General features: G+C 46.1%; 2 protein-coding genes across 2 annotated transcripts; both read left to right on the forward strand.

Annotated features, from left to right (window-relative positions):
- Window positions 1-1,180: 1,180 nt before the first annotated feature.
- On the forward strand, window positions 1,181-6,765 carry LOC127342678 (uncharacterized). The gene is made up of 10 exons (XM_051368668.1): window positions 1,181-1,357; window positions 1,907-2,067; window positions 2,202-2,333; window positions 2,435-2,485; window positions 2,825-2,921; window positions 4,179-4,225; window positions 4,334-4,550; window positions 5,518-5,647; window positions 5,744-5,786; window positions 6,561-6,765. Exons 1-10 carry the CDS (start codon window positions 1,312-1,314, stop codon window positions 6,633-6,635), a joined length of 999 nt encoding a protein of 332 aa, XP_051224628.1. The 5' UTR covers window positions 1,181-1,311; the 3' UTR covers window positions 6,636-6,765.
- A 12,612-nt stretch (window positions 6,766-19,377) lies between these two features.
- LOC139838040 (uncharacterized) lies at window positions 19,378-20,260 on the forward strand. The gene is made up of 3 exons (XM_071827391.1): window positions 19,378-19,531; window positions 19,650-19,999; window positions 20,081-20,260. The coding sequence occupies exons 1-3, from the start codon at window positions 19,378-19,380 to the stop codon at window positions 20,258-20,260; spliced, it is 684 nt and encodes a 227-aa protein (XP_071683492.1).
- Window positions 20,261-22,656: the final 2,396 nt, after the last annotated feature.

Here is a 22,656-nt window from a genome sequence, read left to right on the forward strand (position 1 = left end):
CTAGTGAACTCAGCATGTGGAACTCTCTCCATCATATGAAATAACCAATTCCTTGCATTCGATTCCTGGCATGCAATCATGTGCTCCAACATAAGCTCATCCGACAACATCCAGACGCTATTAGCCATGTTACATTCAGTGAGAGAATGTCTCAAGGAATCACCAGCCCCACACAGAGCACATGCTCCCGTTGTAGACATATTCCGGTGCTCCAAGATATCCGCTGTCGGCAAGGATTGTTGGGCCAATCTCCAAAGAAACACTCTAATCTTTGACGGCACCTTAGTTTTCCATAGCGAGCACCATCCCTTCGTCACTGAATCTGAGTTTGAGAACCCCGGATTTCCTTCATAATAATTCTCCCTATTGATCTTAGTATTTATCACCATTCTATACACAGATCGGACAAAAAAAAACCCTTTGGATCAAAATTCCAAGCCCAGAAATCTGGCTGTCGTCTAGTGCACAAAGGTATACCAAGGATAGCATTAGCTTCCATAGGGAGAAAACAAGATATGATCAAATCTTCCTTCCAAGACGCCGATGTCTCATCAATAAGCTCCATCTGTGGTGGGTCTGCCATCAGTGACACCACCGGCTTTAGAATATTCTCCCGAGGAAGCCAATTATCCGTCCATATATTAGTGGAATTGCCATCTCCAATACGCTTTATTAATCCTTGTACTAGGATATCTCTACCATCGAGAATTGATCTCCAAATCTGGACGGATGAGCTCCAAGTTGTGCATTCAGAATAGTACCATTGGGGTAGTAAACCGCCTTTAGAATACGAGCACTGAGAGAGGTAGGAACCTGCAACAGCCTCCAAGACTGGCGCGCAAGGAGACATAGATTAAACAGCTCCAAGTCTCTGAACCCAAGTCCGCCGAGGTGTTTTGGCTCGGTCATTTCTTCTCAGGATACCCAACATGGCTTCCTTTTGCCCTCCTTGCTGCCCCACCAGAATTGACGGATCAAAGAATTAGGGGAGACAGTTTTTCCTGGCAGGCCATCTCTACAGAACGGCCCTTATTGTGGAATGTGGATCATCATGCGGAGCCCATTTTTGGGGCCCAAAAATACAGTCCAAGGAGCACAATATACTACTCCGTAGTACAGTAACAGTCGGCCGGAGCAGCGGGGCAGTTACTAGTAGTAGTAACTAGGGTGGGTGGGTCTAAAGCAAGAATCTTGACTCCGGCTGGCCAGACGATTCCCCGTCCCCTTCCTTCTCCCCTCTTCCGTTGCCGGTGCGTCCGCGTCCCTGTCTCTCCCTCCCCCGGCGAGCGATCGGGAGGGGAGCGGAGCGGGATGGCCTCCCATCCCCCCAACCCTGCCGACGCCGGCGACCCCGCAGGTTCCGCCCCCTCCCTCTCCCTCCCTCTCTCTCTGCTCGTTTGCTTCAGTGGACAGCTGCTTCCGCGCCGCGCCGTCAACCTAGGGTTCTCGCACTTCCACTTTATTAATCGTCGTTTCTTGGTCCACCTCTTCATTTTCCCGCCATTTTGGTTCGTGTTCTGGCGTCATGATTCTATCCTAGCTAGGGTTTTAGGACGGGTAATGTTGGGACATGTTGCTGCTCCTCTTCGCAGCTTGCAAGAGACGAGCACTAGTTCCATGTGAAATGATTAAACGGCGGTTTTTCTTTCGCTTCGATTCTGCTTTGGTTGACCGGAACAGCATCGATCTGTTTCATCTAGAGCCTGCTCTGCGACGTTCATCTACCTGAGATACCGAACTTTTGCAAGTGATCCGCTTAATTTTTCATTGGTGCTGAATCTACGCTGCATCTAGTTAAGCACTTAAGCTTAACACCTTGGTCACAAGTTCAGAACTTATTGTACACATGCACCTATGAACTGGAACTATCTGTTTTCTCCTTGTAACCCCACGAGCTGTCTTGCAGGAAATAATGCAGAGCTGCCATCTCTGCCCTTTCATGTTGTTACAAAACCTAGTCAACTTCCAACTGAGTTTCTCGAGCCCTCTGCTGCCAAGAGGTTGGTGATTGGATTTGACTGTGAGGGTGTTGACCTTTGCCGCCATGGTGCTCTCTGTGTCATGCAGGTAGGCTGAACTGAATCTTGTTGTAACTGGTTGCGTACTCATGTATTTCTACTGACTATTGATTTCAACAAATTGGTTATGTGGTCTCTGTTATTATGATGCTTAGACAAGACTTCTTTTGTTGGATTTTTCAGATTGCATTTCCTGATGCTGTTTACTTGGTCGATGCTATTGAGGGTGGAAAAGAACTAGTTGAAGCTTGCAAACCAGCACTTGAGTCAGATTATATCACCAAAGTTATTCATGACTGTAAAAGGGACAGTGAGGTGCCTAACTATGAAGTTCTTAAATAATTGGTGGATTGAAAATGCCGCTTGCAAAATTGTCTCTGACTAACTGTTAAGATTGACAACCTATTATGCTGCAGGCACTGTATTTCCAGTTCGGCATTAAATTGCACAATGTTATGGATACACAGGTAATCACTGTACATATGTCCTATAATATAGCTGCGTATTTAGTTGCTATATACTTGTGTAAGCAAATCAGTAATTATATGTAGTATAGACTAAATAGTGTTTATTGTTTATCAGTAAATTTCTTTGGAATTGAAACATTATCATGAGCTTTGGACATTAAACTAGTACATGATCCTCCACCTTCCCAGAGATGGATGTGTTAATCACTAGAACCTCCGTTCAGAAATAAGTGGCTCAACTTTGTCTGAATATGGATGTATCTACACACTGAAATGTGTCTAGATACATCCTGATGATTTTATTGTGAATGAAGCATTCAATCATACTTCCATGTGCAGATCGCCTATTCTCTGATAGAAGAGCAGGAAGGGAAAAAGAGAGCATATGATGTTTACATATCTTTCGTGAGCCTTCTTGCTGATCCTCGTTATTGTGGTACTTACTACACTTCACTCTATTGAATTGTTCAGTTTTATGTGATTGGGAGAGAACCATTGTACATATTATCTCTGCTTTGTTTTCTCATAGCATATAATGCTTGTTTATTTGTTGATGCCCTTTTCTTCTAAAAGGGCGTAGCACTTGTAGGCCATCCTAATCCCCTTGGTGGTAGTTTACTTGTGCTGGCTTCCAAGTGCTGTAATCTTGGCATATATTTTAATGCATCCCCTTGCTGTTCTTTTCTCAGCCAAATCTGTTTTATATCGTAAAGCATTGCCTTAAGAAATATTGGGTCATTTGTTTTCCTACAAAACAATTAAAAGAAACATACCTTACTTGGGGTTGCAGCTAGTGCTTTAACCTTGACGTATATGTCTTTCAACCGAAGTCTTGTTTTAGGCTTTAGCATAAGTTATGCATGATATGGTTGTAACTTGTAAGGTAGTCTATAATTTTTATTTCTGGGTGGTACCATGTCTTATCTTATATAGGTTGTGTAAGTAATGCCAGTGTGATGAAGCTGCAATCTGTTTGTTCACTTCAATTAGAACACATGTTTTTAGTCAATTTGTTTTATGTGTCTCTGTCTTCAATTGGTTACTTATGTAATGCGCAAATAGTTTGCAAACATGTTTGAATCTTGCATAATGTAGGTAGGATGTGTTTGCGATCCCATATTAGGTGCCCTGAATACACATGTTTAAGAATGTTGGCCATTAATATTGCTAATGCTTGAGATACTGTTTATTGTTAGTAAAATACTGCTTTTGTACCTTTGTGCTCGTTTTAATTTAGTAACAGTGTTGACATCTTGGTTGAGCTGTCCATTATACCATATTTGATGCTTAGACACCTGGTTATATCTTCTATATTGCTTAGCAAGAACTAGTTGGCTACCAGAGACGTTCATCTGACATGCTATTTAGGCTTGTGGTAAGGTGCATTTTCTTTCAAATTCTCAAGCTGAACCCCTTCACATAATGGGTTTCAGTCAAGTGTATTGTATGGGGTACAAGATTCACTGGGTTTGTAGTGAATTCAGTAGCCATGGAACTAATGTGTTGTGGTTCCATCACTCTTGTTAACGTTGTGCCGCTTCCGTCAAACATCATGACACCCTGTCATTTAATCCTTCCACTCTCAACACCATTGAGATGTTCACTAACTGTATGAAGGACTACAAGCTCCTTTTCTCTTGTGTTCTGCATTTGATTGATTGTGTGTTGTGATACTGTTATACTGTTTATGTAGGAATGCCATATCCTGAAAAGGAAGAAGTCCGTACTCTTCTAAGGCAGGTTAGCCACGTGATGAAAATTATAGGATTCCCGTTCAGATTTCCCATTGTACTGACATTATATTTTCTTGAAATATAACATTTCATTCTAAATTAATGGATTTTGTAGGACCCAAACTTCTGGAAATGTAGGCCCTTGTCTGAAATGATGATTCGAGCAGCCACAGATGATGTGCGCTTCCTTCTGAATATACATGAGAAAATGATGGAGAAATTAAGCAAAGTATCTTTATGGCGTCTGGCAGTTCGAAGTGAGCTATACTGTAGGTGCTTTTGCATAAATGACAACGAGCAGGCAGATTGGCCACCACTTCCTACTATCCCAGGTCAGTGTGTTCACATGTGTTTCCCCCCTTTCTGTTCAAAACCGGGAAGCTTACTGTGTGGCCAGATCCATTTTCTATATGTATATATACCACTATATAGTGTACAAGCCATTGATATAACATAATATAGCGGTGGAGAGATGGTGAATCCAAGCATTGTCAGCCGTGGTTTCATTAGATTCTGTGTCTGCCACATCATGTTTCTAGATTTATACACAGAAATGCACATATTTTTCCACCCTGCTACCAAGACATTTATATTACCTCCGTCTGGAAATAAGTGACTCAGCTTTTGATGTATCTAGATGCATTTTAGTGTGTAGATACATCCGTATCAAGATAAAGTTGAGTCCCTTATTTTCAGACGCAGGTTGGTACTAAACTCCACTCCTGAGGGCTAAGATATCCACCCTCTAGAACTTATGTTGCCATCGTAGAAGTGACAGGAGCAACCTCCGCTTCGCACAGTGTTCCTTTTCTGCTTTATCTATAGTTTTTTTGCATTCATATGTTTTTCACAGCTGTCGTGAGTCCTTAAATGCTCTCATGGCAATGTCCGCAACATATTCTATAAGTGAGGAAAGAAAATAAATATTACTAATGTTTTCAAAACGAAACTTAATAAACAGATGTGCCAAACACGTTTGGCTTAACTGATACATGTAGTTCTTCAGATCAATCTAAATCTGAGACCTAATAATTGGGGTTGCTACATGGTTTAACATTATAGGTGCATTGTCTTCATATAAGCATTACTATACTAACATATTATAGATGTCTTTGCTTTGCATTCTTTGATCCACTTAATAAAAAATTGATATTCTTTACATCAGGCTATGTGCGTCATTTTGATGCAGAGGCCAGGGTGTTCAACCTCCTTTTTGAAAAAAATTCAACTCTTACAGAATTGGTAAAGCATTGTTCAGCAGTATAGAACATTTGTTCTAATTAATATCTCTGTATGCAGATGACATTGAAGCTGAAGTTCATGTTCCTGAAGTGGATATCCTTTCGCTCTTAAATGTGCCTCCTGGGAAAATGGGACGTGTTATTGGCAGAAAAGGATCATCAATAATGGCTGTGAAAGAATCTTGCAAGTAAACATCTTAAGTTTGATTCTTTATATGTCCCATGATATCTGTGCTGTGAAATCAGAATTGACGTTCTCTTGTTTATTTCACTCATATTTGCAGTGTTGAAATCCATATTGGTGGTTCAAAGGGGCCTCCAGATAGGGTAGGTTGAGCATTATTTTCTATAGCTGATATAGTTATCACTGTATCATCATGCTCCACTGAATTTATTCAGCCTCCATGTTAAATTGGTTGACAGCAATACCTGCAGTTTTTAGTGATATGACCTGTAGAGTATGAAAATTCTTCCCCTGTACTGATGCAGCCTCCTGGCTTAACAGCTGTAGCTACAGTTGCAGTTGTTGCCTGTTTGTTTAGTTACCAACAGGTTTTATTCGCTGCAGATTTTATCATTTTCAAGCATTGCTAAGCTTTGGGCATCATGTTGCTAACCCATTTCTGAAACGGAATTTTGTTCTTTGTTTTTTTTTGTAACTTTGGAATATGGCTCTTTTCATATCACAAACAGTACTTCACGCATATGCATGCCCCACTGCCTACTGCAATCAAATGTGACTTATCTTGAACCTGTCACGGAAACGTATACCCAACTTCTGTCTAGATGATCACAGTACGATGGTCTGATCTATGGCCTGGATTTGTATGAAAATTTTCTATTCTGTTGTTGTCACACTATTTACATGTCGCAATCATTACCCTTAAATTATTTCCAGCTGTTTGGATATGCAAGCCAACACCTAGTGAGAAACGAATTTCTGTTGGCACCTGCAGAAACATAGAGTCGTCTTTCTTTCTCCTTTCAATAAGCCTAAATTTAGTCACTGAATCAAATGAACATATACCTGATATTTTTGCTATGATATCCTTGATTTCCTTAGCTATACTAATCCCAATTTTACGTGCGTGGTTGATGTAGGTTTTCATCATTGGACCAGTGAAGGAAGTCAGAAAGGCAGAGGCTATCCTGAGGGGCCGAATGCTGGAATTCTAGAGCAACTTGTTTTGTGATATAGGATTCCGCTGCTCTATCTTGTAAACACAAACATGATACAGAACTGCATGTGGTACTCTACCTTCTGGATCTCTGAACCTTTGACAAAATGAAATAAGAGTTGAAGGCAGCTCCTGCATCTCGATATTCATTATCTGCCAAGGTTTCCCAACCTGCAGTAGTGGGTTTTGGTCTCCTGATGCGAAATGCTTGGTTCTTTCTCTGGCTTGTGCCAGGTGGTATATTAGAATCTATACCCGTGCATTAAACATTGTGATTGAGCTAATCTGGTGCTTGCCCATTCATCGTTACCTGGTCCAGTAGGGGACGGGCAGACGGAAGGGGGTGTGTCCTACCACCACCGTTAGGTCTGTTGCAAGAGATTGAGTTTGGAGATTTTGCCTTGAATGCTGATGGCAACACAGCGTCCGGGAGCAAAACTAGCTGAATTGAAGCGGGGGAGGTTCGTCCAGCGCCCACAGATGATCCATCAGCAGGATGGAAGCCTAAATTCAGACTCGGCAACAAATCGGATGGACCCCAGGCACGGCGATGGATGTGCCCTCTTCAGTCTCCAGGACCACTTCTTGTTAATTTCACTGTGCCCCTCGTGTGCTACTGCTATCAGTCGCCTCGTATCACTGTTGCCTACTCGTAGTCGTAGCAGTGTTGGTGTTTTGCTCCTCCTCAGCCTCCTCCTGGTTCTATCGCTTTCCTTCGAGTTTTCTCTCTTTTGGCTGATCGATGCCATTGTCTTCTCTCGGCGTGTTACTCGTTGGAATGTTTTACTTCTGGAGTTGCAAAAGCATAAGCACAGATCATAAGGAAAATGCGACGTGTACCGTTCGTTATACGCGAGGATCTACAGCAGCACCAGGGAAGGTTGCCGAATGCTGTCGGGATATATGCTGTTCACAATCCATGGCCGGAGAATTTTCCAATTCTGCGTCTGATCCTAGGATGGACGTCGCCGCACTTGGGTACCAGTACCGGGGGCGAGAGCTGCGGCGGAGGCGGGTTGGACGATCGGGATCCGTCACCGGCCCCACGAGAGTGCGCGGGACGGCGACGGCGGCCTGGACGCGTACGCGGAGACCGAAAACGACGGTGAGCCAGGCGCTGGCGCGTAGCGGCGGCGGATCGGTATCCCCGGCGGTGGCCCAGGTGTGCGTGCGACCATGTGCTTGTGTATAACTCGCATGCCGACGGCCACGCGATGGCTACGGCGCCGCTTCGGTGGACGGTGGTCCAGCCCAGCCCCGGAAAATGACGCCGCCCCGCCTCGCTCCGCCGGTTCGAAACGGTTCCATGTCTCTTGCCGGCCGGAGCACGGAGGAAGCCCGATTTATCAGCTCGCTGGACATGGCGTGACTTCCGCTCAGTGTGTGTTGCTCGGGCATCTCCAAAGGCGCGACGCAAATGAATGCTGAGTGACCGTTTGCGTTTGCGGAGACCGAAAATGCGTTTGGACACTGCTTCAGCAGAACGACGCAAAGTATTCGAGCCGTGGAAACCGAAAATGCGTTTGGACCCTGCTCCAGCAGAACGACGCAAAGTGTTCGGGCCGTCCGCAGCTCCGCGGCGACGCAAACCTAGCCCAAATATGCGTTTGCCTCCGTGAACGCTGCACGATCGCGAAAAGTGACCGCGTTGGTTGCATCCGGACCCGGTAGGCAGTGAATTGGTAACCAAAATATTCCTTCATTACTATTGATTGGCCAAAAGGACCATTTTTACATAGATGGTTAGTCGAGTTAACCTAAAACTACAACGGCCGTACCTACTCGTCGTCACGCGGCCTATCACGGTCGGGATTACTCGCAGTCGCGTTGTGTACTACTGGCCGCCGGAGGGGCCGGTGCTGTCGTCGAAGCGCGAGCGCTTCAGGCACTCCGCGCGCCGCACATGCCGGTGATCGGACACCTCGTCTTACCGCCTGCAACTGTCGAGGGCCTCGGCCAGAGAGGAGTCCCACAAGACTCTCCTGCCCAGAGAGGAGGCCGCCTTCGTGTCCGCCGCCTGCAACGCCACCATCTAGGCGTGGTAGTGGGACCAGTCCCTAGCCGCCTCCGCCACCACTTCGTCCCTGGCGGCGATGGCGTCCGCCAGCTCCCGGTTCTCCTACTCGACCCGCGCGGGAGAAGGGCCCCTCCACCCGAGCGAATCCAGGTCGGAGCACATGTACCCACAAGCCACGGCGACCGCATAGCTGTGGGCTTGCTCCTCCGCTGCCCAAGCTCTGACGGTGCAGGGCGTCCCTAGCCAGGGTCTCGTAGGACGCGAGCAAAACCTGCTGGTCAGAACCTCCTGGTCGCCGGTGCACTCAAAGCGGCTGGGTACGTCGTCGTCAGCGGCGATGTCGTGGATGACGGCGTCCGCGGGTGGGGCCGTCATCGCCGCTCGTGCCTCCGCGAGCGCCGCCCTGGCCTCGGCGAGCTCGCCCCTGGCGTCGGTGATTTCCGTCCTGGCCGCCACGAGGCGCTCACGTCCTTGCACCCGCTCTGCCGCCTCCGCAACCTCCGCCTCCGCCGCCACCAGGTCCAGCTGCTCAGCCTGAAACGCGTCGGCGACTAGCTGCTCATCCTCCTCCGGGTGGGCTTGGCGGCACATCTGAAAAACCTGATCCCAGCTAAGGTTGTGCTCGGCCATGGATGGATTCTAGGGTTTAGCTTGAGGTGTGCCCGTCACCCCCGCCGGTGTCCACCATATATAGCCACGGCGGGGCGGGAAACGACATTGCCGCGCAGGTCATTTCCCGCGCGCCCGTAACGCCGGCGAAACGCGCCAATGTGTTGGGCAAGCGCGAGAATGACCGTCGTCGCGGGAACCAGTAATCGCCGGCGGCAGGCCTCGATGGGAAGTTAAACCGCCATTAATGACCTTGACGCTGTCTCCGCTAAAAAATGTGTCCGTACCGCTGGGGAAACCCGACGCAAACGGTCATCCCGGACCGCATTCCGTCTGTGGACCGACGCAAACGGACACAATCAGACATTTTAGAGCATCTCCAGTCGCGTCCCCCAAAGGGATTTGGGGCGCGCCGGACAAAAAACGTTCCCAGTCGCATCCCCCAAAGCCGCTTTTTTTCTGGCGCGCCCCGATACGGTGTCCGGCGCCCTGAGGCCGTCCCCGCCCCATAGGGGACGCACCGGGGACGCCGGACACACCGAAATGCGAGGCAGGGAGTGGCGGGGCCGATCCGTCAGCGGCACATTGAATTTTAACCTAACCGTCGCCTACCTCGCGACGGAAGTTATTGGCGCGCAGCGACGGTGCAGTTCCCGCAGAGGAGCAGCGAAGCGTCTCGTTGTGCATTGCTCTGCGTGCTGGCGTTAATGAGTGCCACCGCTTCCCCGCCTCCCTCCGGCCTATAAAAAGGGCCGCCTCTCATCGTCCCTCTCACACACAAACCCTAGCGCCTCTCCCCCAACCCTATCCGCCACCATCTCAAGAGCCGACGCCATGGCTGGTAGAGGCGCAGGCCGAGCTCGCTGCCGTGGCCGTGGCAGAGGTGCACGCACGCCGTCGCCTGCGATGTCGTCGTCTTCATCGTCGGAGATGGACACGGAGGGCCCCGTGCTGATCGAGTTCGTCCTCGTCCTCAAGGGCGACCCACGCGGCATCCAGAGGCTGCCGGACAGCTTCGCCGACTTCATCGCTGGCGACGACCGCCTCGGGGATTCGTGCGGCTACTACTGGTGGATCGTGGACGTGATCTACGACGCGCTCGCCAAGATGTACCTCCACATCGGCTGGGAGAAGTTCGCGCGCCACCACAGCCTCCAAGTCGGCTTCGTGCTCGTGTTCTCCTACTTTGGTGACAGCCTGACAGGGACATGATGCGTCAAGGTCTTCAACGAGGCGGGTTGCCGTCGGAACTACCACGTCGACAGCACCGACGAGGACGACGACAGAAGAGTGTTGTTTCTTCGCAGCGAAAAAATGCACGAAGGTTTCTGGTTGTTCTTCCTCGGAAGAACCAACAGGGCCACCCTCACCAGCTGGATTTTCCAGTTTGGGTGACTGGGTGTGCCCTCGAGTGTTCTTTCTTGGCAGCAAACACGCGAAACCTTCGATGCACGATCTAGTTAGGTTTAGTTTTTTTACAATATTTTATATTTGTGTCAACCATGGTTCAAACTATGTATTAGTTCGTGGAAAACCATGTTTCAAACTATATATTCATGTAATCTATTTTTCCAATTATGTATTAGTTTATGAAATATTTCTTCTCTTTATTGAAATAAAAATAAAAAAAATAAAAAAAAGTATTTTAATATTTGGGGGTGACGTTTGGGGGACGCGGCTGGGAAGCGACGTCCCCCAAACGCGGCACGAACAAAACACGTCCCCCAAACGCTCAATCCGACACTGTTTAGGGGACGGTTTGAGAGACGCGACTGGAGATGCTCTTAGACGTCCGAAATGCATCGCCGTTGAAGATGACCTAACACGAGGGGTATTAAATGACGCTGTACCCGGATCCATCGACCCGATTTGATTACGACGGTATTCTGCAAATGATACACATACTAGGTGGAATACTGTGCTTCGTGTCTTCTGCACATCTCAGTAGGAGCACGGTTGACGTATACAGCCGATTTATGAGACATGTTTTTTTTTATCAACAGTGATCATCGTCCCTGATTTCATACATAGACAACGAAACCCCTAGCACAGAGGTGTTCGTCGCGCAATTCGACTAGCATGTAACCTGATAAAGGATGAGATTCACGCCATTTCAGCAATCCTCGACTGTTTTACCTCTGTCTAAATGGGCCCGAGACAAGATCAACAAAATTGCGAGAAACTTCATCTGGGCGGGGGACGATGCCGATCATGCCTCTAGGAGGGCATGCGCTGGTAAATTGGAAAACGGTGTGCAGGCCAAAAGAGTTGGGAGGCCTCGGAATGCCTGATCTCGAACGTACCGGCCGCGCCCTAAGGCTGGGTTGGCCCTAGCTCCGGTCGATTGACCCTCACAGATCCTGGGTTGGCTCCAAGCTACCTTGTGACGATGCTGACATGGACCTCTTCAGGGCCGCAACAAAGATTACCATTGGGAATGGGGAATATTACTTCCTTCTGGTTCGACTCCTGATCTAATCGGGGGCCTCTTAGGTTGTGGGCTCCTGACCTTTTCAAGGTGGCCACCAGGAAAAGGAGAACGGTCGTCAAAGAATTCCTCGACGACAACTGGATCCGCTCCATTGCTACACTCAACACACCGGTTCAGCTGGCATAATTCCTGGATGTCTGGAATGTTGTGGCGGCCACCCAGCTGGACCCTGGTACATCGGACACCATTGCATGTACTACGAGTTCGCAGGGGGATTACTCTGCTGGATCCGCATACCACCTTCAGTTCCTCGGCAGTTTCCCCAAGTTTGACGCCGCCAAGATCTGGCTTGCACACGCGGAGCCAAAATGCAAGACCTTTGCATGGCTTGCCCTTCACGCTAAGCTCCTCACTGCTGACAGGCTGGCCATCAGAGGGTGGCCTCATGACCCGGTCTGCCCCCTTTGCTTGTCTGCCCATGAGACAGCTACCCATCTTTGCAAAGACCACTAGTAGGGAAATGCTTATAGGCGGAGCTTAGTTCTGTGGCGCACCAGCAGAAATGCGCCACAGAAAGATTTTTTGTGGCGCACGAGAAAGAATGCGCCACAAAACTATTTTTGTGGCGCACTACTGCGCCGTGCGCCACAGAAATTATGTGGGGCCCACATCCTGCCACCACCAATTATTAGTGTAGGTATTTCTGTGGCGCACATGGCGTGCTGCGCCACAGAAATAAGTGTTTCTGTGGCGCACTGGCTCTGGTGCGCCACAGAAGTAGTTGATTCTGTGGCGCACTTGTGCTGGTGCGCCACAGAAATAGCGCCTTCTATAACCAACCGTACCCCCTCCCCACCGCCTGTACTTCCTCCTCACCCCTCTTCCTCTCCCTACCGCCGCGCGCCGCCGCCTTCCATGGTGAGCGTCGCCGTCGCCGCCTCCTTCCTCCGCGAGGGCCACATGCCACCACGCTCCACCCATCCCCGCCACCAGCAGCACAAGCCGCTGCGGCGTGGAGGAGGAGGGGCGGCCGCCGCATGGAGGAGGAGGGGCCGGCTCCTCGTCAAGGAGGAGGAGCCGCCGCGTCTTCCTCCTCCTCCACCCCTGCCATCATCGTCAACCTCCTCCTCCACCCCTACCCGGCCCCTCCCTCTTCCTCTACCCGGCCCCTCCTCCAACAGCATCGTCGGTGAGCTCCACCTCTCCCCTCCCCTCCCTCTTCCTCTCCCGTGCGGGCACAAAGTGCTCGACGAAATTACTTTGTCGGATTGAGTGATATGGCTACTGCTTGTTTGCTCTCCAAATTACCAAGTGATGAATATATAATTCCTTTGGAGCATCTGCCCCATGCTATATATGTGTATTTGACCATGCTTATGATGGATTTCTTTTAAGGACTCTAGCTAGATTAGGGGAAAAAGTTGCTGCTTTGTTGCCTATGATAATGGATCATAAAATGTTTCCCTTTGTCCCCTGGTTGCCTCCTTAATTGATGCCTTATGATCCAAATGACCCAAGTCCCTTGCATGATCCTATTTGTCCCTAATGTTGCTTAAGATGAATAAATTCCCTCTAATCACCATTTGGAGATCAAGACTAGTTCTTGATTTCCATTAGCTAGACTCCAATATTAAAAATGTCTCCCAAATATGGAGACAAACATTTTAACATTACTCCAATGTTATTTCTCTCAAATGGACAGTTTCTGATGGTATGCTTGCTCCTCAATGTACTTTATCAATTCCCTACTGATCCTAAGTACCCATGAATATCTGGTGGTGTTCTTCTGCTGTTTAGTTACTGTCAACACATGTGTTTGCATGTGTGTGTGAGCTACTTGCAGATGTTTATCCACTGTTGGCCTTTATTCTTGGTAGCTCAAAGTGTCATGCACTTACTGGATCATCAAATGTTTCCCTTTGTCCCTGGTTAATTGCCTCCTTAATTGATGCCTTATGATCCAAATTACTATATTATTGGATTGAGTGATATGGCTACTGCTTGTTTGCTCTCCAAATGTCCCTGGTTACTACCAAGTGATGAGTAATCCCTTATGGTACCCCAGCTTTGTTTTGAACTCAACTGAGTAATGATAAATTTCTATTTCTTGTTGGCTTTGATGAAAATAGAGATATCCACAGTAGGGGATCATGTAAATGAAAGCCATTGTGGTATCCTTTGAAGAAAATGGACTGTTTCTGATGGTTTTAAAAGGCTAGGTGGTGCTAGGTGATTAAGTTGGCTACCAAGACTTGTCTCATCTGGTTAGCTGGGATATGCTATGTGTTGTTGCTAGTTTAGGCATATCTATCACTTACTGGATTTACTGGTTCTTGATTGGCCTCTCTTTTGCCAGCATCACTTGGTCTATATACCAAGTGATGAATAATCCCTTTGGAGCATCTGCTCCATGCATGCTATGTGTGTTTGAGCATCTTGACTTATGTCACCATGGTTGCTGGTTTGTTGGTGTTTTTGTACTTGTCGATGATTAGATGGTTGGTCGATCACTCGTACACTCGGGGGTGGAGCAAGTGAGCCTGGTGTGATGGCACAAGTATCAATATTTTGTGCATCCTACCTGGCCTCACTTACCCCATCCCTGGATGTTAATATTTGTTTCGACCAACAAAGTATGAGGCATTCCATTTAGTTCATACTAGCTAGCTACTTCTTAATTGCATTGGCCTTTTTTCCATTTTAGTGCCGATGATTAAATTATTTGGTCACTTGTACACTCTGGGGTGGGGCCAGTGAGCCTGGTGCGATGGCACAAATATCAATCTCTTGTGCATCCTACCTGGCCTCACTGACCCCATCCCGGAATGTTAATATTTCTTTCGACCAACAAAGTATGAGGCATATGATATCTAGTTGAGATACCACTTGGCTCTTTCTTCCATTTTAGTGCCGATGATTAGAATGTTTGGTCACCTATACGCCGCAATATACTTTGTAGATGGGCCCCCTTTCCCCGGCCGCCGTTCCGTGAACGAGTCTTTGACGAGACAACAACGCCGACCTGCCTCTCCGGCGCATCACCACTTTTCTTCTCTCGCCGTCCAGTACGTGAACGGGTCCTTAATGCATCATGCCGACCCCTGTTGTCGCGCTTCAGGCCGTGTCTCACGCACCCTGCACTCTTCGCCTTTTTGCCCGGTGAACGAATAGACTAATCGTTGGAATAAGGAAGCCGATGACGGCCGATCGCAATTTAATCTTGCGACCGGCCGTCATCGGTTTCCTTATTGCAACGATCAGTCTATTGGTTCACCGGGCAAGAAGGCGAACAGTGCAGGGCGCGGGACACACAGCCTGAAGCGCGGCAACACGGCCCGGCATAATGCTGGGCAGGCCGGCACGGTCTTTGCATCAAGGACTCTTTCACTGGACGGCGAGGGACTGCCGTGGTTCTGCGCCGGAGAGGCAGATCGGCATCGTTGTGTCGTCAAGCACCCGTTCACGGAACGGCGGCGTCAGAAAGGGGGCCTTCTGCAAAGTATACTTGCGGTGTATCTTGCAACTATGGTTTCTGACCATAGTATTTGTGTTGACCAACAATGTATGAGGCACTTATTCCATTTTGTCATTCCATTTGCTTTGAGATTTTCAAAATGCCGATGATTAAAATGTTTGGTCACCGTACACTCGGGGGCGGCGTAAGTGAGCCTGGTAAGATAGCACAAATATCAATCTCTTGTGCATCGGACTTGGTCTCACTTACGCCGTCCCTGAATGTTAATATTTGTGTTGACCAACAATGTATGAGGCATTTATTCCATTTCTCTTGTGCATCGGACTTGTTGGTCTCACTTTCTTCCATTTTCATCATAGTAGGAACTGGATGAAGACCCCGATGCAAGCGAGCCTGGTGGGTAGAGATGAGGGAGCAAAGGAGAAACCGGATGAAGACTACTTTGTATCTCGAAATTGTGAATTTTGTATGAATTAAGAGTTGTATGCAAAACATTTGACACTTGCCACTATATATGTATCTCGATCGGGATCTAAGTAATGTGATGATGATGTCTATGTTATATCTGTGCAATGTACATGATATTTATATTATATCTGAATGTTGCTGTATATAACCTGTATATTGCTGTCTATAAACTGCATGTGTATAGCAGGCAGCACAAAATCGTGTATAATACAAGCAAATTCTGTGGCGCACTGAAAACCAATTCTGTGGCGCACGCTTTTCTGTGGCGCACCTAAGAACAAGTGCGCCACAGAAACCTTAATTCTGTGGCGCATGGGCCGGTGCGCCACAGAAACCTTATTTTTGTGGCGAAGTTTCTGTGGCGCACCTCCCATGCGCCACAGAATTCATTTTTGGTGCGCCACTGATGAGGCTTTTCCTACTAGTGGACTGCCCTTTTACTGCCGCCATCTGGACCACCATTCATCAGGAAGACGCCGATAGTCCTGCCACGCACGGTCATACTTTCGTGTCCATCAATGCTTGGTGGGACGCCATCATTGAAGGCAGGTCGGTCTCTGGCAGGCGTCGCCTTAGTGGATGCTTCCTCTGTCTGCTTTGGAATGCCTAGAAAGAAAGGAATAAACGCATCTTCACAGGCCATCATCTTACTTACATCGAGGTGGCTTCGATCGTTAAGGAGGATATTGCGCAAAGACAATGTGCTTTCGCGCCTGCTAGAGTAACCTACCCCGCTGAGCCTGACTAGGCAGTTTTTGTTTTTGTTAGCTTGGTGGTTTATGGCATGTTTTACACCTCAATCTAAACATGCCATCTTTGCACAGTGGTTTGTTTTCCCCCTTGCTTATATGAAAAGGCAGTGCTCCTGCCGGTTGCTCCAAAAAAAAGGGAAACAACACAATCCAAAGCTTAAGAACAAAGCCAAAAGTATAACCACACCGGCTAAACATAGGCAAAAGCAAAACAAGTCAGGATAAGCTACTCATGGGAGATCGACGAGGATGCTTCCAAGCTTGAGGTTGGTGTAGCCCAGGTCCCATGGGTTACCGGCTTAGCAAGAGTGAGCTTTGATCTTCATTTCCATCCCTTCCTAGTTGTCCTGGAAGATTCAACTCCCCAGCAGGTGGAAATCTTGGCGCAGGATCTTTGACACATGGCCATAAAATTGGTTCACGTTTTTCGTTGTGCACTCTTTGGAGACGAGCTTCCATCTCTTCGTTGAATTCAGAATTTCAGCCAGGATTGACCATTAAAGATAATGGCATTCCTAAATTTTCAAATACACCAGAGTGGGAACACAAATTAAATTTAAAGCTGCATGTTTTAAGTTAGCTACCCAACATTTGGCAATGGACATATAATCATAGATCCCATATTTGTATTGTTCATTACAAAGGTTAATTTGAGGGTAGAACCATCCCAAACCTGTTGGACAGTTTTGCCTTGTTCATTACTAAGAACATAAAGGTCAAAAAATTGAACATCCAAAGGGGGAAGTGCCACACCAAGTGTCTTCCTAAAATCTAACCTTCACACCATTTTCTATATATCTTCCATCCATATCCAAATTGGACACTTTGGACAACCCACATAGCACCTTTCAAGAAAGATATTGAGGGAATTTATGTCATACTTAGCATCTACTATAGTTTTCCAATGCCATCAAACTTTGAGTATCTTTTAACTAAGGATGCAAGCGGACAGAGGTTTACATTACCCAGATCAGGAACACCCAAACCTCCATGCTCTTTGTTTTTACACGCTAGCTTCCAATTAGCTAAATGAAGTTTCACATGCCCCTAAAAATCATTCCAGAGGCAATTAGACATCTAGGTGTTGATGATATGAAGAGACCATTTAGGAAACTTAAAGAAAGATAGGAGGTAAACATGTATACTGGCCAAGCAGGTTTTATCAAGGTTAATCTAGCACGATAAAAAAGAAACTTGCCTCTCCATCCAACAATTATTTGAAGGATTTTATCTATTAGAGGTTGAACATCCTCTCTCCTAAGATTATCATAATGTAAAAGAATTCCCATGTATTTAATGAGAATGATCCAACAACACAACCCAAAATGTTAGCAAAAGTAGCAAACATCACTTTTGGAGTAGTTAATTCTCATATCAGATACTTGCTCAAAACAAGTAAGAACCCATTTAAGGTTTGTGGCTAGCTCAACATCTTTTGTAGACAAAAGGATGGTATCATGTACATATTGATGACAAATGTCACCACCAGGGAAGATATCAGAGAAAAGAACTATAATCAGGTTTGCATTAGACGATTTAATCAACATTCTAGTAAGCACATCAACTACAAGGTTGAAAATGAGGGGATAGAGGGGATCCCTCCGTTTCAGACTTTTTCCAGTGAGTAAGAAATTGGTATTTAAATTATTAAGTTTGACTCCAACAAAGTCACCGTGATTTATAGATTTGATCCAATCTATAGTTTATGGCCCAAAACCTTTGTTCTTAAGAAGGTTTAAAAGGGAGTCTAAATTGACCATATTAGAAGCTTTTCAGAATCTAGTTTAAGAAAAATCCCTTGTTCTTTGGACTGAACCATGGAATGTAGAATTTCATGGGCAGTGAAAACACTTTCTAAAATAAATCCGCCTTTAATGAAGGATGATTGATTTATGGAGGTGATGATACCCATGATGAGCTAATCTGTTAGTTAGGACTTTTGTAATTTTTTTAAAAGAATAGTTTAATAAACTAATAGGCCTGGATTTTTTCGTGCTACTATCCTGAGGCTCCTTTGGGATTAAAGCAAAGACAACAAAATTAATCTTCTAAATATCTAGTTTGCCATCGTGAAAATCAATAAACATATACATAAGTTCAGATTCGACAACATCCCAAAATGTTGATAAAAAGGAATGGCAGGACATCAAGCCAAGGAACCCCATCTGAATAGGAGTAAAACAACTTTTTTTACATCCTCTTCAGTAAAGGGGGCCTCAAGCGTTTGGTTCTGTTCATGTGTAATTTTCTCACTATGGGATAAAAACTCCTCATGTAAAGAGCAACTAGAAAGATCTTCTTTCTCAAATAGATTCTTCTAAAAATCAGTTGCTATTCTTAACATGCCATTCCCATCTGTTACAGGCCCATCAGGCCCATCTATAGAATGCACCATCATTTTTCTCTTTCTCTGGTTGGCCACTGCACACCTTCTTGTATATCTCTATATCTAGATCTTTGATTTGCTTTGACCTCTTCCTTTAACAAGAGGTTAGAGCATCTCCACTCGCCCCTCCCCAAAGCGCCAAAAACTTACAAATGGGGGCATCAGCGACAAAAAAAAAACGCGCCCAGCCGCGCCCCCAAAATTTGGTTTTACGTCGGTGCAGCCCATGTTATCATCCAGCAGCCCTAGGCCGAACCAAATCCATGGGGGGGGGGGGAGGGGGGATTACATGGGCATCAGATGGATGACATAGCGCCATGGGCCAGCCTGTCATCGAGACTAAAAGAAATCCCTCCCAATCTCGCCCTTCCCATCTCGCGACGCCCTCCCGCGACGCAGATCAACATCGCAACCACCTCTCGCCCCTGTTGGCTGGTAGTCTTCGATAGGAATCACCTCGCCACCGCATATACTATCCCACTACCCGCACTACCGTGCCGCCCATCCTGCCATCGTCCGTCCCGCCGTCAGCTCGCCGCCCCACACTCTGTCCCACCCTATGTCCACCTTGCGTGATAGGTGTTTGGTGGTTTGAAAAGGCGATGGACTCTGACGACGAGGAGGCGCTCGCCGCTCTGATGGACGAGGAAGTCACTGTCGCCACCACGGTGCGGGATGCCATCGGGGACAAAGAACAATTACCGATCCTTGTCGCCCTCCTGGCCATGATCACCGATGAAGATAAGACCAGGATAGGTGGTTCCGCACCGAGGAGCCGCAAGAGAAACCCGAGGTAGAGGATTGAAGGGCAATGCATGCTCTAGACCGACTACTTCGCCCATGATCCATTGCACGGCGATGTCATATTCCGCAGCCATTCAGGATGAGCGAGAGCTCTTTTTGAAGATTGGTGAGAATCTGAGGGAGATCGACTACTTCAAACTTAAGAGAGATGTCGTCAGCTTGCTTGGTTTCTGCACAATGCAGAAATACAAAGTCACCCTTCGGATGCTTGCATATGGAATTCTTGGAGATACACAAGACGACTACCTGCGCATGACCGAGTCCATAGCCATTGATTGCATGCACATGTTCTGTAGGGCAATTGTCGTAATATTTGGAAAGAATTACCTACACACACTCAATGCAGAAGACACAACTAGGATCTTGGCACAAAACACGGATATGGGGTTTTCTGGGATGCTTGGAAGCATCGACTGTATGGTGTGGTGCTTGAGGCAGTGGCAGATCAGGATCTCTGGATTTGGCATGCTTTCTTTGGAAAATGACATCAATGTGTTGCAGTGCTCAAATGTGTTCCAAAAGGATGTTGAAGGGACTGCTCCTCCGGTGCAGTTTGAGATCAATGGCCACCAATATGACAAGGGTTACTATCTGGTTGATGGCATCTATCCAAGATGGTCAACATTTTTGAAAACACTCTCAAACTCTGTACCTGGAGGGAAGAAAGTTTGGTTTGCTTAGTAGCAAGAGGCTTGTAGGAAGGATGTAGAGCGGGTATTTGGTATGCTGCAAGCTAGATTTGCCATTGTCCGGTACCCCGCTCTTACCTGGTCAAAAGATTAGATGTGGAAGGTCATGACTTCCTGTGTGTTATTGTACAACATGATCATTGAGAGAGAGCGGAAATTTCCAGTGTTCGACACTAAAATGTATGAACGGATGGGTCCTCCTGCAGATATTGATCATCAGGTGCCGCCTGCATCTGCTGCTTTTCTCGCCAAGCGTCAAGAAGTTCGAGACACAAATACTCATCACTAATTGCAAGATGATCTGGTGGAGCATTTTTTGGATACGCAAAGCAGCAATGTAGATTCTTTATCTATTCATTCTCATTCATATTTGATAAATTATTTGTGTGCTTTGTTGAACTTAAATTATTACTATGTTGAACTTATTCAAGCTTTGCTAAATTTTTAATAAATTATTGTAGTTGATTTGTTATTTTAAATTTAATATCATAAAAAGTGTATGGGGGAATATATGGTGAACGGCTGCATCGGCTGCCCCCATTCCTGAGTATGCGCCGGTGCTCCCATACGGGCCAAAAAACGGCTTCGCTAGACGCCGTATGGCGGGGGCGGGGGGGGGGGGGGGTGGAGATGCTCTTATGCATCTCTCTATAAATTTTTTAACCACAAAGAGTTATGTTGATTCGACTTCGATATCTAAATTATTATACTCTTCCATAATGTATTTTTCAAGGTTCTAAGTTCAGACTAGATGTTCTTGCTCCAACCTTTAGACCATTTCCTAAATCTCCTAAATTTTTCTTGCCAAATTTCAACTGAATTACCTCTAGAAACAAATCAATTCTAGTTTTCAATGGCAAGACTCTTAAAATCATATCTCATTAGCCACCATTTTTTGAACCTATAAATGGCTGGTTTTGGAGCTTGACCACTCCTAGATTCCCACTTAATGGGGGTGAGGTCATTTCCAAGTCTAGGAAGATCAGGCTAAAGGGAAATTTTGATCAAGCTCAACATTATAAAATCACTACAAATGTTGGACATAATCAATTGTTACCCCAAGTAAACTTCCTATTACTAACCTTTACCTCAAAGAGACTCCATATTTCAATCCAAGCACTGAATTTGTCACTCCATTTATGATCAATGACACTATTACTTTTTTCACTTTGGTTTGTGACCATGGTGATTAATTAAACAAAACTATGTAACTCAGGAAAAAAAGTTGCTTTCCTATCCTCATAAGGAGAGCCATACACCGTAATAATTCTAATGACAATGTCTTCTGCCTTCAGCTTAAGAATGATACAGATAGAGAAGAATTTGACATCCCATATATCTACTTCTACCACAATGACTTCAGTAGAGCCAATGGCAGGGATATAATTCCATTCAAATATTCTATTGCATACCAAAGATTTGAAGTAGCTATCACCTCTTTTTTGGTTTCTTGAAAACCAACAATACTAGGATGAGTTTTATTGAAAAGTTCCATGTGGGAGGTTTTTCTACCTAGGGCTTGAATGACACTTGGATACCAAAAATAGATAATCATGATAACCCACTTTTCATGGAGTGCTTGCTACGCCTATTCTTAGTAACTTTAGACCAACCTAAAGCCTCAGGAAAATCCTCCTCAATTGGGGTAGAAACAAGAATCATTAGAGGTACATATTTGTAAAGAGGGTATGGGAACACCAATAGTTTTTGCTATGTTTTCTAAATTATGAGTAGATAGAAAATCAAAAGGATTTTGTTGAGATATACCTTTTAGTTTTGAAGAAGCAGCGATGACTTTTTCCAGGGTCTTCTTTATTGCCAATTCTTGAGCCACCTGCAACAATGTTTTACATTCATTGTTGATGAAGCGAGAACTCGGTCTAGTACCACACATAGGGCCCATTTTGAGTTGCAACCTTGATTAGTTTCTCAATAGCTTTAAGAGGGAAGGGGTGAGTAGAGTGAGAGACTTCATTTTGGAAGGAGTCACTATTAGGTTTGTGTAAAAGAACTCCTCATTGGCAAGAGTTCCATTTCTTGAATAAGACCGACACAAGAATCATCCACAATCTTTTGATTGATCTAGGAGAGTACCTTTTCCTTTTCGAAGTCCCCATCAATAGGACTCAACATACTAGGTCCAGGAGAGTGAGAATCCATCTTGTCCATGTACATGTGAGCTACTTCATGCACCCTAGCAGATAAAGGAGCAATGCACACGATATTTTGTATTCCAGCAGCAGAATTATCGCCAGTTGCATTGCTGTCACTTGAATCTTCCCTGTCAGACATTTGTTTTGTGTTATGAGTGTCCATGCTTCTATCTCCTTTACAATGAAGAGAGTCTACATTGTGATCACTATTATCCTCTGGCTGTGGAGGAGGGAT

This window comes from Lolium perenne, chromosome 3 (assembly GCF_019359855.2).
Source record: "Lolium perenne isolate Kyuss_39 chromosome 3, Kyuss_2.0, whole genome shotgun sequence".
In the NCBI taxonomy this organism is placed as follows: domain Eukaryota; kingdom Viridiplantae; phylum Streptophyta; class Magnoliopsida; order Poales; family Poaceae; genus Lolium; species Lolium perenne.